This window comes from Nuphar pumila, chromosome 1, assembly GCF_984573655.1.
Source record: "Nuphar pumila chromosome 1, dmNupPumi1.hap1.1, whole genome shotgun sequence".
In the NCBI taxonomy this organism is placed as follows: Eukaryota; Viridiplantae; Streptophyta; class Magnoliopsida; order Nymphaeales; family Nymphaeaceae; genus Nuphar; species Nuphar pumila.
The window spans coordinates 181,663,628-181,681,324 of record NC_143249.1 but is presented as its reverse complement, the minus strand read 5'-3'; the positions used below and the strand labels follow the sequence as shown (position 1 = coordinate 181,681,324).

The following is a 17,697-nucleotide window of genomic DNA, read 5'->3' as shown; positions in this document are numbered from 1 at the left end:
TCAAATCCCGCCCTCTACTCATAAATTTCTTTTTTTTAATGTAATTTAATGCGGCTTGAGCCGAGCCAAGGCAGGCTCAAGCTTGAACTCGAGCCGAGTTAATACACAACTTTTCAAGCTCGGCTCGTGTGCACCCCTACCTATGGGGGGTGTAACACCAGTTTTTTCATAAGAAACAGAAGACTTTGCATGGAATCAGTGGGCCCCGCCACTTCTTTCTCACGAGATTACTCGTGAGAAAGAGGCCCTCTTTCTTATAAAAGACGGCCTCTTTTTACAAGAAAAAGGCTGAATCAAACGCCCCCTACTTTTCAAACTCGATCCTGAGGCAGTCATTATCAGGGATTAGCAAGAATCATAAAAGCACATTTTTTGGTGATTCACGGAAAAGATTTGGGGACGCTAAGAGGATGTTTGGAAGCATGGAAATGTAGTTCTCTGAAACGCATTTTTACTCGTGTACTCCGGGAAATGATGAAATAATTATCTCATTGTGAGTTTTGCTCTGGATTATCTTTTCTTGATTGGAAACTATTATCAGATCTCTACTGCATTTGCTACAACTCTCTGTCACGGCTGACATCCTTGAAGCTCTGTTTTGTCAATGGAAGCCAGCATCGACTTGAAACAGCAACAATGGCAACAAATTTTTGCTCGGAAATTGAGAGCGTTCATTAGCAAGAATAATACATTTTTACACAGAACACAAACTTTTATTGTTCATAAAGAGTAAAAAAGAAACGATATATATATATATATATATATATATATATATATATATATATATATATATATATATATATATAGAGAGAGAGAGAGAGAGAGAGAGAGAGAGAGAGAGAGAGAGAGAGAGAGAGAGACGAAAGTAATTCAACATTACCACTCATGAAGATCAACAAAATGTTGAACCCATGAACTGAACAAGAACAAAAGCCAAAACAAATAAAGAAAGCACAAGAGAAAGAACATTAGACAGATAAAATGGGCTCACGCCATAGCCGCTTAACCAGATTGTGACAAAAGATAGGTAGCATCAGTAGGAGGGAGTGGAAGATCACTAAGATGCATACGCAAGATCGCATAAACATCTACCAAAATTTTATGCACCAGGTTTTGAATGTTAACTCGAATATGACGAAAATGAGCATCGTTTCGCGCCATCCAAACAAACCACCAAGAGGTAAGCAACCACGTCCGCCAGATGAACCTCCACCTCTTGCTGCGCCTAATACAAACCGGCCCCAAGATCAGATCTAGCGCAAATGACTCCTCCTTAACAAATACTTCCGGATGCCTCCAGGTCCTACTAAAGATTTCCATAAATATTGGGCAAGACCAGAAAAAGTGAAACGTCGATTCTTCTGCAGCTTGACAAAGCACGCACCCGGAGAGAGAGAGAGAGAGAGAGAGAGAGAGAGAGAGAGAGAGAGAGAGAGAGAGAGAGAGAGAGAGAGAGAGAGAGAGAGTCACTAGAATATGAGAACTAATGTGTCTACCGCTATTTTCATGGAATTTTTGTTCTTTTCTCTTGAATCTAACCGTACAGATATGCTCTACATTCTTGGTTTTAGGTTTTATAAGAACTTGCTATTGAATCATCCAATTTTGATGCATAAAAGAATTTTTTTTAAGGCATCGAAATCAATGGTTCATAATCTTCATAAATATTCAAGCATTCAAAAATTGCATTTTTTCGTCGAAAATACATGATCCAATGGTTGATTCCTAGCAAATTCACCATACCAAGCACATTCACATGGTTAGATTTGCCAAAAAAGTGTTGAAAATGCCCATATTCCTACTTCTCATATTCTAGTGGCGTTTGTTTCAATTTAAAACTGATCACCAAGCCCGTGGTTACATTTTCTAGTTTATAGTACCTATAGTATTATATATTCCTATAAGGTAACCATTCAACACCAGATTTCCTCTTTTATGTTTCTTACACATGGATGGTGCTAGGAACCAGGAAATATGATTTTTCACCTGTAAGCCAAGATAGCACGAATTATATGGCAGATAGGACTGTACAAGGTATGGTGCAACATAGCAGCTGAAGCTAATGTCCGCACTAACTTTTGATAGTAATAACAGAACCAAATCACATTACTATAGCTTGGTAACCTTCTCCTTCCTCTTTCCTCGCAGTGTAGACCGCCCCAATGACAAAAACTATAGCTACACATACAAATAATAGCATTGCTGCAAAAGTTGACAACTCATGTGTTGGCTGGACGATCTTATTTCCCTACAACCACAAACAAAAAGAAAAGAACAAGTATTTTCATCACTAGCATGAGCACACCAATCTTTAGAAAAAAAAAGTGTATGATGATTAACAGTGAAACAGCAGGTGTCCTCACATATTCCCTTTACAACGTAATTGAAGTATAAGCTAGAACATGCCATGCTAGGGCTTTATTTGTTTCACCCATTTCACACATGAAAATGGGTGGTTTAAGTATGACCCCCCCTCATTTTCATATGCAGGTGAAACAAACATGTCTTCATTTTCCTGTGGGGCCCACAGTCAACAAGGGTTTCTTTTCAATTTTCATGATGATTGTACATTTTAATACGGAAATTCATTCCCCCCCCCCCCCCCCCCCGGAATAGAGATGTCCTTCCCATGATGGGATGCCTTTCCCATGGTAGTGCATCCTTATTGGTAGGAATGAAACAAACTAAGCTAAGTATTCATCTCTTTTGATTCTTTTAACCGAAGAACTCATGCAAAATCACTTCTTGTAGTGACTGGTAAGCTCACGCCATCTCGGCAGTCATTTGTGTGATGGCTACAGAGATCCTAGATATGGTTAGAATATGATTGAAGCCGGAGCTTCTGAGGATGATTTTGATCCTAACATGTCTAGGATCTACTTGGGTTGTTGGGAATTCATTTATTGGAATGCTGAAGCATGAGGAAGAGAGGCCTTACAACATAGTGTGCAGTAGTATTTGTTGGATTGGCCACGAGAATGTAGAATAGGGCCATGACTCCAGTGTGAATTTCAGAACTGCTGTAGTTGGACTCCAGTGTCAAGGTCTCGCCATCCCAAACTTTGACAGATCCTGGTTGAGGATAGCAAGTGGTCATCCCGACAATGTAGCCAGCTTCATTCCCAGCTTCTTTTCCATGTCCATACATTGGTAGCGAAGTGCATATGATTCTGCCATCCTGCAACTCATTATATCACATAGTTGACAAATGTTAATGATAAAATCATTATAAACTTCCCGAAATAATGTTCTTGAATTGGTGTACTAAATCCTGCTACCGAGAAATCATGAAAGAATATTCCAGTAACTTGAAATTTATTTTTGAAAAGAGTCTAGTGTTGGTTGCTGTATTAGCACACCACAAGCCAGTGCAATACATAGTTGACAAATGTTAATGACAAAATCAACATAGACTTCCTGAAATGATATTCTTGATGACATGGTTATTGGTGTACTAAATCCTGCTACAGGGAATTCATGAAAGAATCCAGTAAATTGAAAATTATATTTTGAAAGTAGTTTAGCGTTGGTTTCTGTATTTGCATAAACCAGTGCAATACAAACAGTTTCTCACCTTGTCTTCTTTCGTATAAAACAGAGAGGCTAAAAAAATAGTCACGAAAACTTTTTGGGCACTTTATTGACAAATTGTAGACAGAAAATATTCACAAATTCACGGTGATGAAAGAGAACATAATTTCAAGATCTGTAAAATGAAATATGACTCCAACTTTTTTGCAAAACTTAAAAGCACTTTTATACAATCATTGTTTTATTTTATAGATGTTCGATGAAGAGTTGCTTGGCAAAAGCCATGTAGTAAAAAGACTTCCAATAATAACTGCTACAAGCCACACCATATTTATTAGACATGAAGCTATAATGACTGAATGTTCATATTACAAAGGGTTTCTGGTAAAAGTCACATGGAAAGAGAAAAAGGAAAAAGAAAAGGTAAAAGATTCTAATTCTCTTCAATACTGTGAGTTACTCCCCTCTCTAATATTGTTAGTTATTGCCAGCCACTTTTCTCAGTTAATCGACCTTCCAGTTATTGATATTTCGGTCTTTGATCTTTTATTTTCTAATACGATTATTATTGCTGTGCATGTGCTCTGTTGAATAATCAATAAGAATAATTTTGGATTCCCTCAAAATTTTATTTGCAGCTTTAAGGGCATGTGATTCCTGAACAAGAAATCTAAATTTACAAAATCGTGAAACCCGTGTGTGGTTTCCAACAGGTACATAGGCTATGATATTGAAAGCATGTTCTTGCAATTACCATGTGGATTTCAAGATTGATAGCACTTTGATAAACAGAGCACAGGAATCAACAATGATGGTGGTCATCATCTGCTTACATTTTATTCACATGCTTATCTTGAGGTTGACTTACATTTGGGAACTGGAAGATTTCTTTCTACCAAGTTTAATGCATTAGACAGTGCAGTGGCTATTCTATTTTTATATTGTAATTTGCATGGTATGAGATTGCCTAAACATTATGTCATTAATTTCAAAAGTATTTTGATTACTGATTGTAGTTGTACTAACTCCGCCTGTGTAGTTATACACTGCCGGTCCCAAGCCCGGATAAAGGAGGAGGGTTGCGGTAGGCCTGTGACAGCCAGCATAAAAACTTTGTCATATCCTATGAAAATGAACCAATATGAGAATTTCGTTGGGGCGTTCCCTACTGAGCGACGCGTTGTACTCTCTAGGCCCGGAGGCAGTGATAAATGTGCAAGGGTTGCTAGGTCGTCGCCCAGAAGCGACGCGTCACACCGGCGCCCGGGTGTGGTGTCAAATAGGCAAGGGTTCCCTCACTTTGTTGGACGGGTGGGGGTAAAGAAGTTAGTCCAAGACCATAAAATTAGGTTAGCCACTTGGAACATAGGGTCTTTAACTGGTAAGTTGGTAGAGTTAGTAGATGTTATGTGTAGGAGAAAGATTGATATTTTATGTCTTCAAGAGACCAAATGGGTAGGTGAGAAAGCTAAAGTGATAGAACATTGGGGATATAAGATTTGGTATACAGGAATAAATAGGAATAGGAATGGAGTAGGGATTGTTATGAGTCGTCAGTTTATAGATAATGTAGTTGAGGTCCGTAGGAAGGGTGATAGAATTTTACTTATTAAATTAGTATTAGGTACGGATATTATTAATATTATTAGTGTTTATGCACCTCAAGTAGGTTTAGATGATTCCATTAAGCATCAATTTTGGGAAGATTTAGATGGAGTAGTACAAGAGACATCTTATGGAGAAAAGCTTTTCATCGGCGGTGACCTTAATGGACATGTAGGCATTAGTAGGGATGGATTTGAGAATATCCATGGAGGCTATGGTATAGGAGAAAGAAATGAAAGTGGAGAAAGGATTTTAGATTTTTGTTTGTCCTATGATATGATCTTAGCAAACACTTGGTTTAGGAAGAGGGAGTCTCACCTAGTAACATTTAAAAGTGGGGTTAATACGAGTCAGATAGATTTGTTCCTACTTAGAAAGAGAGATAGGGGTTGTTGCATCGATTGTAAGGTTATACCAGGAGAAAGTGTAGCTACACAACATAGAGTCTTAATTTTAGATCTTAGAATTAGACAATGCCGCAAAAGAGATAGACATAGGATAGATCCTAGAATTAAGTGGTGGGCACTGAAAGGAGCTAAACAAGGAATGTTTGTAGAGCAGGTAGTTAAGGAAGTTGATTGGTGTCTCGAGGAGGATTCAAAATCAATGTGGAATAAGATAGCGGGTGGTATGAGAAAAGTAGCTAAGGAGGTATTGGGTGAGTCTAAAGGCGGTGCACCACTAGGTAAGGATACATCATGGTGGAACGAGGATGTCAAATTAGCTATTAAGGTTAAAAGAGAGTGTTATAGAAATCTAAGTAAGAGTCGTGATAATGAGAATTTGGAGAAGTATATGATAGCAAAGAAGGAAGCTAAAAAAGTTGTTCGAAACGCGAGGGCTAAGGTATATAAGGAGGTTTATGACAAGTTGGATACCAAAGAAGGCGAGAAGGATATTTATAGGCTTGCAAAGATGAGAGATAGGAAATCGAAGGATTTGGGTATGGTTAGATGTATCAAAGATGAAACGCAAAGGGTTTTAGTCAAAGATGAGGAGATTAAGGAGAGATGGAAAGATTATTTTGATAAGCTATTTAATGATAGTCATGCTCAAGATCTTGGAGACTTCTCCATTCCTTTTCATGAGATAAATCGTGACTTCATGCGCAAGATTCAAAAGAAAGAAATTGCAGAGGCTTTGAAGAAAATGAAATCAAGAAGGGCAGTTGGCCCAGATGGTATACCTATCGAGGCTTGGAAATGCTTGGGAGAGAAAGGTTTAGAATGGTTGACAAATCTTTTTAACTTGATTTGGCGAACAAATAAGATGCCTAATGAGTGGAGGAAGAGTACTTTGGTGCCTTTATATAAGAATAAAAGTGATATACAAGATTGCACAAACTATCGTGGTATAAAACTCATGAGTCATACTATGAAACTTTGGGAGAGGGTGATTGAGTCTAGGTTGAGGAAGGTTGTCATGGTATCGGAGAATCAATTTGGTTTTATGCCTGGAAGATCAACTATGGAAGCTATACATCTTCTTAGACAACTTATTGAAAGATATAGAGAGAGGAACAAAGATTTGCATATGGTTTTTATTGATTTAGAGAAGGCATACGATAGAGTACCTAGGGACGTTCTCTGGTGGACAATGATGAAGAAAGGTGTTTCTCTCAAGTACATTAGTATAATTAAAGATATGTATGAAGGAGTAGTAACCAATGTCCGCACTTGTGGAGGGGTGACAACCAATTTTCCGATAACGATTGGGTTACATCAAGGATCTGCTTTAAGCCCTTTCCTATTTGCGATAGTGATGGATGAGCTTACGAGATCAATTCAAGAAAATGTACCGTGGTGTATGTTGTTTGCTGATGATATTGTTTTGATTGATGAGTCTAGAGCTGGGGTTAATGCTAAGTTAGAATTATGGAGACAGACATTGGAAGCTAGAGGTTTTAAGTTGAGTAAGAGTAAGACTGAATATATGGAATGTCGGTTTAGTAAGCAACGAAGTAATGAGAGTGTAGTGAAGCTTGGTGAGCAAGATATACCGGTGAATGATTATTTCAAATATTTGGGATCCATCATTCAAAAGTATGGAGAAATTGATGGAGATGTAAATCATAGGATAAAGGTTGGGTGGATGAAATGGAAAAGTGCTACTGGAGTGTTGTGCGATCGTAGAATGCCATTGCGGTTGAAGGGAAAGTTTTATAGGACGACTATTAGACCCGCTTTACTATATGGTACGGAATGTTGGGCTGCCAAGAGACATCATATTCAAAAAATGAGTGTAGCTGAGATGCGGATGCTTAGATGGATGTGTGGAAATACAATAAAAGATAAGATTCGGAACGAAGAGATACGTAAGAAGGTAGGTGTTGCACCCATTGAAAATAAGATGCGAGAGAATCGTTTACGGTGGTTTGGACATATTCGGCGAAGGCCTAATGATGCTCCAGTTAGAAGGTTGGAGAAATGGGAAAATATATTAGTTAAAAGAGGTCGGGGTAGGCCTAGGAAGACTTGGATGGAGATGATAGGAAAGGATATGAATGCTTTGAACCTCACCAAGGACATGGCGTTGGATAGAAATGATTGGAGGAAAAGGATTCATGTGGAAGACCCAAAATGAATTTCTTTTTTGGTTCATATCGCTGACCCCAATTGTTTTGGGATGAAGGCGTAGTTGTTGTTGTTGTTGTATTGTAGTTGTACTAAAAAATCATGATCCTGACGTGAATGCAAAAATGACTTGAAAAAAATGCTTCCTAAATATATTAAAATTCTACGCAAAGAGCATGAGTCGCATTACAAAGATCTGTAAGGTATTTGAAGTTCACAGTTGATTCTGTTATAGTGTTATTCACTATGTGCATGCACACATGCACACAGGCAGAGAACATGCTTCCAAAAATATGCAGAGTTTTCAAATTTCTGGGGTTGATTTAAACGACAACAATGTCTTATGCAAACAGTAGGAGAAATGGTTGAACATCCTACCTGACCATAAAGAGTAGCACCAATCCCACCAGTATGCTGGTGTGCAACACCATAAATGACATCTCCGCCATGCGGTATTACCATGGTTGCTCTTTTGCTATCTATGCAATCATTAACCGTGCCTTCTTTTCCACACGGTTCAACACTGTATTCCACCTGCAACCAGTTGAAAACTAAATGAAACAATTTAGATTAGAACATAGTGTGGGCTTATTTTATCACCGACCATCATTTCTCTCAAGAAGAGAGCACTGGAAGACACCCTAGTTCTTCCTTCCTACTGAAATTTTCTAATTGGTTACAATGCTGTTAGAATCATTCTCTCAACACACAGCTAGGAGTCCTTTTCATTTCCTCCAGTCAATCAGTGACAAAGTAAACATAATTATTTCAAAATTGGATCTAAATTGGAGTGACCTGCATGTACACAAAGAAAACAGACATTTGTACAATTAAGTTTAACCTTACAAGATTGGAGATGCGAGAGAAAAATTATGACTCATATCACTAAAGACATCCAAGGACTTAGGTATACTGCAGTCTCAAGCAAGCCTGTGTGGCACTTGCTTCCGCAGAAATTGATTCAATCCTACTCACACATAGAATTGGTTACGCAAATCCTAAAGCTAACTTCATGCTTAAATGCCTTAAAACTGCCTTGCATCACATGACCTGTGGATCTAAAAAGACTTGGCTCTGTTTGGGAGCCGGAGTTGGGGAGAAGATAAGAGGGGGTGACGGGAGTGGAGAAGAAAATGGGAGACGAGGCTGCAGTTGCCGAGGATGAAAATGGGCCATCTCCACTCCCAACACCACTCTCTTATCCCAAAACAGAGTTCCCCAGCACCTGTGGTAGTAGGTGGTATTTATTAAATCCTCGGCTCCAAACAGAGCCTAAAGATTTTGGACCCTACCCCAAGTCCCACCCCGATGGTCACCTGAGTTGCGTCATATTTCCTTCTATTTCTAACCTAAATATATCCAGCATATAGGAATGTGAATACTGAAAACATCTATATGGAATGCATAACCTTGAAACTGTGAAACCTGCATATAATGTAGAATAACATAAAAACAGCAAATTGGCACCAATTTACAGGAAGCAGTTCAGGTTGATTTCACACACACAAAAAAAAACTCTTGTAAAATTGAACTTCAGTAATTCTCAACCCAGAAGAGAAAAAAAAAACATGAGAAAAGAGAAAAGAATGACCAACTTCAACCAGTCTGGACATCAACAAAACGTGATTTGGCCAAATATCCGCCCAAAAAAGGAAAAAAAAAGAAAAGAAGTATAATATGTACCTGGCAACCGATGAAATCATGATGATCTGTTCTATTGACTACTATCATTCCACTATCAGTAACATCAAATATATAAATCTTAGCAGGGACAATGCCCTCATCCCACTCCACCCATTTCACAGTATATCTCAAGTACAGTCCCCTCTTAACTATCTCAAAGCCTTTTCTCAACCTGCATTGTGTCTCATCATAGCAGCAATATAGGCCACCCACGTAATCCTTCATCAATGGCCTCCCATACTCATCCTTGGTCACATTATATAGACCACACCTGCACTCTGTACACCCCAACCGGTTCACCACTCCTCTCGTATCGATGGCGTGCACATTCAACAGCCATTTCTCCTCATACCCATCAGGAATTTCAGCTGGATTTCCAACTTCAATGCCGTAAGGATCCGGCACGTAAGTTTCGGTCCGGCGAGTCTCTGATCCAAGGCCAAAGTACTGATCAAGAACATGATTATGACAAACTCCACTGTTCCTGACTGGTATAACTTTAGACCAGTTGCCAGAAGACCCCACAGGCTCATAATATCTCAACACAACCCAGTGATGGAGGTAAGTCTCATGGAGAGGGACTGAATTGCCTGCTTCATCAACTACTTCAGCATTGAACTCTTTGATGGCAATGTGGCCTCTCGGGAAGTCGATATCGAAGTAGAACTTGTTCTGTACTGATCCAGGGCCATGAGAGAACTTAGGTGACAAGAAGACTGCAGACTTCCAATTGGTTTCATGATCTCCTGGTGGGTGTGGAGTTATTGTAAGAGCTTGTGAGGCATGAATGGATGCAACAATCAACAAGGATAATAACAGTAACAACCAATTGGAACCCATCAACACCCTTGATCTTGAGCTGCAATAAAAATATATCAAAACTAAGATCAGAAACAGATACCATGGTTCTCTCCAATGTAACAAACTTTGACATGGGTAAAATCTCGCAATAATTTGAAAACGTTTGTTTTTTCCAGAAAATCTCAAGAAAATACCCAAATAAATGTAGAAAAAACAAAACGTGTTTTTATTGTTGTGACAAAATCGTGATATTAAAAAAGGAGATATTTCAAATTTCCGTGTTTTTCATCATAATATCGGCATTTGGAAACCTTGTGAAAATCACGATATTTATCGGCGATATGTAGTTAGACTCTCTCACTCACTCACCCAGCGAAGGACAAAGGGAACAGTGATGAAACGGATCGGATTTCAGGATGTGACCAGAACAGCCCTTCAATTAGGGGTGGGCAACGGATGGCCCAATGGGCCAAGCCGACCCGGCCTGACATGGGCTGGGTTTGGGTCAAGGTTTTTGGCCCGGGCCCATTAGCAACCAGGCCAAAACCCCGCCTGATATATATGTGGGTTGGCTCACGGCTATCGGGCTGACATGACGAGACTGAGATATTTATTAATTTTTGATAATATAAAAATTTTAAAAAATTAATTAATTGCATAGTAACTTGGTAACTATTATTTACTTAATTAGTTACATTAATTTTATAAAAAAACTAAAAGGATAATTAGTTGGGTACATGAAAACTTGTTAATTATTTATTATTTACTTACTAATTAATTGAGTTTGGGTCAGGTATTATTTACCTACTAATTAATTGAGTTTGGGTCGGGTTCGGCCCACTTTACATTGACCCAATGAACCAATAGGTCGAGTCATGGGATGTTATTCAAACCTGATCCCGTTAAGAACAGCATCAAAATCCAGCCAGTTAGTAAATGGGCAGAGCCATCTCGGGGCCTGGCCGCACTTAAAGCCTGACAAGCCAAGCTCTAAACGGGCCTGAGCCAGGTCGGCCCAGCCCGATGCCCACCCCTACCTTCAATTGGTAGTGTTCGGACCTGGTCCTGGTCAAAGATCGTGTAGACCAATGGGTAAGATTTGTCTATAGATCCGTGTGAAACCCATAATGGATTAGATAGGAAATTTATATCCAAAGATAAAATGGATTGGAACTAAATCAAGGAAACCAGTATCTGAATTGGCCATGTCCTATTTGAAACCAGACACGTCATTTTTTTTATGACAAAGAACCCTTGCCGAGAACCGGACTACTTAATGGACCTGACTCCAGTGAGGCAAACCCTGGGTAGAGCCCACAACTACCTTGCCTTAGGCCACCCGTCTTTGAAAGCTATAGACACGTCCCTGCACCATCGGGTTCGATCCTTCGCCTTCATCTCAATGCCTTGACAACCACCCCGTTAGCCACACAGGCGACCCTTCCGTGGTAGATAGACAGTCATTTTCAATCACTCTCTTACTATAAATTAGATTGTCGGCCACAAACTAACCTATTCAATCTAATAGCCCAGCTACCAAACCTTTTCACTGGATCCGGATCCAAACAGAGTCTGCAGTTTGTGATCCGGAAAACAAAACAAAGAATATCACCAACTGGGGGGCTCAGCGTGGTTGGTAGGAGCCGTCAGTGAACGTCTCCTTGTTGTGGGACGTTGCAGGTTCAAAACCCAGTGGTACAGTTCTGGTGGGGTCTGTCTAACCCCAGCTTGCCTTTCAAAGAAAAAAAATTATCAAGATTTTTCAGCTAGAAATCAGTAAAAATGAAAATCTCATCCGATGATGGATCGATCAATTATCAACCCATGGTGAGATTTTTGTGCTCTTTTTTCCTCCAGAAAAAAAAGAAAGGAAAACAAGGAAAGTTTTTTTTTTAAGTAATTCACGGTTAAAAACCAAGCGAAATGACGAAAACAGTCTCCATCATTCTCTTCGATCACCAGGGAAATCCCTGAAAACAACAGAAATTAGAAAACCAGTAGGGGTAATCCGGTCAATAAAAAATCATCGGAACGAGCACGAGATCGCTCCCTCTGAAGTGAGGAAGTCCCAAATCTCAACTCGAATTCCCCAAGGGCTCAAATATTTTCCTAATTGACCAAACTAACCACGACGTTTTTTTTCCTTCCTCAATGAAAATAAACGTAACAGGAGAGAAAAGCCAATGGTATTATTATACGCAATCTTCAGGTAACCCAGAGGCCAAAATTGTCATATTCCATCCCCCGACGTCACCGGGGTAGCCGCTTCTTCTTTTTTCCGGCGTCCGCGGTGGGACGAAAACAGGGATAATCCGAATAATAAAATAACCCAAAAAGGAGAAAATCGGAGAAAAAAGTGAAAGAAATCTTATCGATCGCCATGATAAAAGCAAAAAAGAGAAGAACTATCCACAATTAAGAAAAACCAACAAGAAAATCGAGAATTTAATCGGAAAATCGACTTTAAAATCTATCGAAGAAGCGTACCTTGTTCGATTGCCTGGAGGAGAAGAAGAATTGAGAAGAGAAAAAATTAATCGAATTTTCTCCCTTTAGTTTTCAGCCTCCTCGAGTTCGAGAGAGTCTCGGAACATTGGGTGTCGTTGATGATTTATTAGGTGGTACTTGGATCAGATTTTTTGGGCATGGTATTAGGTCTGGATCCGGGTCTAATCGAATCCACTATAAGAAAAACATACTTTGACCCGATAAGAACTACATGAAACACACCCGGACCATACCCTGTAAAACCATTTTTTTATGGTTTTTACATTGAAAAAATGCAGGTCTTAATCAAAACTCGGGTCGGGTCCAAGTCTGGTATAAAATTTCACAAACTATACCCGGGTCCATGCATTAATAGGACCTTCAGGTCCAGACCTAGGTCTTAATCGGATCTTCTTATTTATCATAATACCGGACCCTATAAGGTTTAGTTCTGGTCGGGTGCGAGTAAACTAGGTCCGTTGCCCCGTGATTCTTACATCCTCTTTTCATCCCTCACTTTCTTTCAAAATACGATCATGTCCTTAGAAACAGTCTTTGTCCCTGTTGAGCCCCATGTTTGATTGCGTAGAGCAGACAGAACTTTGTAGAACAGTCTTGTTTGGACAGTGCTGGCTGGGTGTAGAGGCGTCTAGACAAGTCGAGTTTTTATCCCAAAAGTTTCACTGTTTTTTTTTTAATTTGTCTCAAGCGTTCCAGATACCACTGCTCCAGGGAGAAGGGTGGAACCAATGTTGTAAGTATCCTTATCGGCCCCATGTCGTTTTGGCCAATGAATCGACCCGATATCGATACTCAAGTGAATCGTTTTGAATCGACTAAAAAATAATTAAAAATATTACATGTCAATCAGAATGTGGCACGTGTTAAAACCATTAAAATAATATCAAAAAATAAATTTAAGTATTTTTATATTTATTAAAAAATAGCCTATTCAGGAGTGAAGCGTATCGATTTTCTGCCGATAACCGATACAGGCACATACGCGCACCGATACTGACAACATTGGGTGGAACACTGCTAGATACTTAAAAGGTCCACTAAAAGCATTGTAGAAACCGCATTTATATGATCAAATTTACAGAAAATTCATAAGGCACAGATGAGACCTCAATTCAAAGTGTTTTAAGTAGGGATGACAGTGGGCCGGGCCGATGCGGGGCACAAATTTCTACTTTCGCCTCGTCTCAAAATTTTACCCTCCATCCCCGCACGGGTTTTGATTTTAACCTTCATATGTCCTCTATCCCCAGTTTAAACGGGGAAATGCGGGGCGGGGCGGGGCTCACTACTCCCGATCCATTGCCATCCCTAGTTTTAAGTGTTTTGGCTGGAAAACAAGACCATTCACTCATGTCTTGGCTCATGTTTGAACTAGTAAAATAGGCTCGGCAAAGTCCAACACAACCAACTAATGTTAACTCGTCTCATCTCGTAATACATATATTTTATATCATTGAGTGAAGATGAATGAAGTGTTTGGCTTGCAAGCGATAAGTTTAGAGTTCAAATCTTCAAACAATTATTTATTTTGTAAATGAGCCAGTTAGAGCTTGGCTTAGCAGGTTTAGTGCCCAAATTTTATTATTTTTAACTCTGAAAAAATATAATTTTATTGTAAATGAGTTAGCTCATGCTCGACTCTTTTAGCTTGAGCTTTTCATGAGCTCAAGCTTGGCTCAGTTAAATACAAACACTCTATGTTCAATTAGTTTAGCTTATTTACCAGCTCTAATTGTAATGGATGGGATGCCTAATTTGCTATCTTTATGTTTCAAAATTTTCTTGTACCTTAAAAAGATAAAAACAAAAAATTCATGTACTATTTTTCAAATTTCAACAATTAAAAAATGACAAATACCCGCCTAACTTATTCAAAATTTGAAATGATTCCTCCACTAAATTTCAACAATTAAAAAATGACAAATACCCGCTTAACTTATTCAAAATTTGAAATGATTCCTCCACTAAATTTGGCAGTACTTGATACAAGAGGCTTGGCTTGTTGCTTGCTGGTTGGAATTGGCTAAATCTGAGTGTCTTCAGACCTGGATCCAACGAGGAGGTGTGCCACGTAGATATTGGGTCCAAATGAATCTGTTTTTACGGTAAGAACAGATCCAAGTTTGAGTTTGGATTGCAAGAATTAAGTCAAGTAAAATAAAATCTTCATTTGGTTCTAAGTCAAACTCCATCTGGGAAACTTGAGTTTGGTTTATGAACTTTTAAGGTAGACCCAACTACCCAAGTTCATATGCTCCCAACTTGATTAACAATTCAGCCTTTAACTTAAAAAATGTCTAAACCATAGTTACTAGGAAATGAAATGGATACGAGAAGCGATGCGGGAAGTGGAAGTTGGAAAGTGAGATATAGTTATGAAGGGATTATGCAAGTGCACAAAAAATGAAAAGAAAACACAAAGAAATATGAAGCACAAAGAGAAGTAAATAACAAATGACATGAACACAAACACAAACACAAACACAAACACAAAACGATATAAAACCAACATGCAAGCATGTTATATAAAAATATAATTTTTGTAATATGAAAAACATAGGAAGTAACAAGAAGTGAGAGAAAACCGCTAAGTGAAAGGAATCGATTTGGAATACGAAAATAAAGCAAGCTTATCACTAAAGAGAATCAAATTTTCCATATTTTAGAAGCAGGTTTCCGAAAACTTTTTCTCCTTTTCAAAAAAGTGAGGAGTTTTCTGCTTTTGAAGCAAGCTTTCAAGGAAGTCAGTTTTTCCATGCAACAAGAAGTTTTTGTTAACTATGGTCAAAACCGCAGGCAGGTTATATGTTCCTCTCAGGTACAGTGTGTGTTCCTGGGTCCTCACTAAGCACCGCGTGACGCTCAGTGGAGTGTACAGGGGAATCATATACCGTTGTACATCATGCAGGCTGATGTACGGCTTCCCGGTAGCGCCACATGGCGCTCAATAGGGACCCCGAAACATGCATTGTAGCCAGGGGCGTAGCTAGGATTCATGTTAGGGGGGGCAAACAGGGGTGTAGGAAAAAAAATTATTTGTGCCATAGTCGGGGGTTCGGGGGCAGCGCCCCCGAAAATTTTTTTTTGAGATAAAATAAAAAATGGCTACAATTATTAATAAAAATCTATTTCATATGGACAAATCAAACTATTTGCTGCAGTCAGGGCTGGGCTACAAAAATGGATAAAAATCTATTTCATATGGAATCGGGGCTGGGTAAGGACTGGGCTTTTAAAAAAAAAAAAAATTAACTGTTTCGGGAGTCAGGACTGGGCTACAGCCCAGTTCTGCCCCCCCTAGCTACGCCCCTGACTGTAGCTACAGTGTGTGTTTCGGGGGTGCTCACACAACACCCTCTCGTCCAAACCTGTATTATACAGTTTGAGTGCAAGATTTGAGATGCCCACGTGTCAGCATCTTGACATCATTTTCCAATGGTTAGGATGCACGGATGATTAAAGCTATCATTTCTTAAATGACATGATTTGGCTTGCGGCATAACGTGAGCACTTATCGAAGAAAAAGAATGTGAGTTCTTGATTGCTGCTCTGACCTGAAACACAATCGTCAATTCTATATCTGCATCCCAAATACCATTGATGGGTTCTACTCCTACATGGGTCTCACATTTTTTTCAGAGCGTTGATACCTTGATTGAACGACATCTAAGGTTTTAAAATGAACAACTGAAAAAATAGTTCTTTCATGGTATTTAGGATGTCATTCATTGCATGGATGAATGACACAGGAGCAAGCACTGACCTGATATGCACTCAAAGAAAACAAAGTTGGGCGTGTCCAAATGTTGTTGGCAATTCATTTAAACTTTGGACTTTGGAGTGCATTGGTGTTACTCTGCAATAGAACAGAGGAAAGAACCACCGAGGTGGTATCCCATGTGGTAAGCAAGGTCCTTTGTTAAGCTGAACGCCCATGATTGAATCCCTCAGCCATATGGGGTGGTTGTTGCTATGGTAGGGTCCACCTAACCCTAGCTTGCCTTTCAAAAAGAGAGAGAGAGAGAGCCGAAAGTAATTCAACATTACCACTCATGAAGATCAACAAAATGTTGAACCCATGAACTAGACAAGAACAAAAGCCAAAACAAATAAAGAAAGCACAAGAGAAAAGAACATTAGACAGATAAAATGGGCTCACGCCATAGCCGCGTGCCCAGATTGTGACAAAGGATAGGTAGCATCAGCAGGAGGGAGTGGAAGATCACTAAGATGCATACGCAAGATCGCATAAACATCTACCAAAATTTTATGCACCAGGTTTTGAATGTTAACTCGAATATGACGAAAATGAGCATCGTTACGCGCCATCCAAACAAACCACCAAGAGGTAAGCAACCACGTCTGCCAGATGAACCTCCACCTCTTGCTGCGCCTAATACAAACCGGCCCCAAGATCAGATCTTGCGCAAAGGACTCCTCCTTAACAAATACTTCCGGATGCCTCCAGGTCATACTAAAGATTTCCATAAATATTGGGCAAGACCAGAACAAGTGAAACGTAGATTCTTCTGCAGCTTGACAAAGCACGCACCAACTCGGGAGTTGAATGCCCCACTTCTTTAAATTACTGTGGGTCTGGATCCTATCGTGCAAAATTAACCAAGCCAGGACTCGCAAACGGAGGGAAGGACCCTTCGCCCAAAGCACATCCTCGGGCAACCAATCAGCCCCTGGCGGTAGCAACGATCTATAGACTTTTTTGGTGAGAAACTCTCCGCTTGGTGCCAACGCCCACTGCAACCACTGACCAAAATTTCCGAAGACCTCAAAATGGTCTCTAAAGCAGGCTAAAGCCCTCAACCACGATTTACGCAAGTGCGAGAGCGCCAAACCTCGGGTTCCCAGACGAACCAGAATAAGAGTTGAATCCCCATATTTAGCAAGAAGAAAACTAGCACAAGGGTTATCCGGTTGGTGGGCCAACCAACATTGCTCGGTGACAAGAACAATGCTTTGCAGTCTGGGCACCGGGATG

General features: G+C 39.7%; 1 protein-coding gene across 1 annotated transcript; it reads right to left on the bottom strand.

Annotated features, from left to right (window-relative positions):
* Positions 1–1,959: 1,959 nt before the first annotated feature.
* LOC149851554 (stress up-regulated Nod 19 protein) lies at positions 1,960–12,780 on the bottom strand. Its single transcript, XM_090001389.1, has 5 exons — positions 12,681–12,780; positions 9,393–10,251; positions 8,088–8,243; positions 2,939–3,178; positions 1,960–2,248 (listed from the first exon to the last, which is right to left on the bottom strand). The coding sequence occupies exons 2-5, from the start codon at positions 10,230–10,232 to the stop codon at positions 2,102–2,104; spliced, it is 1,383 nt and encodes a 460-aa protein (XP_089857515.1). The 5' UTR covers positions 10,233–10,251; positions 12,681–12,780; the 3' UTR covers positions 1,960–2,101.
* Positions 12,781–17,697: the final 4,917 nt, after the last annotated feature.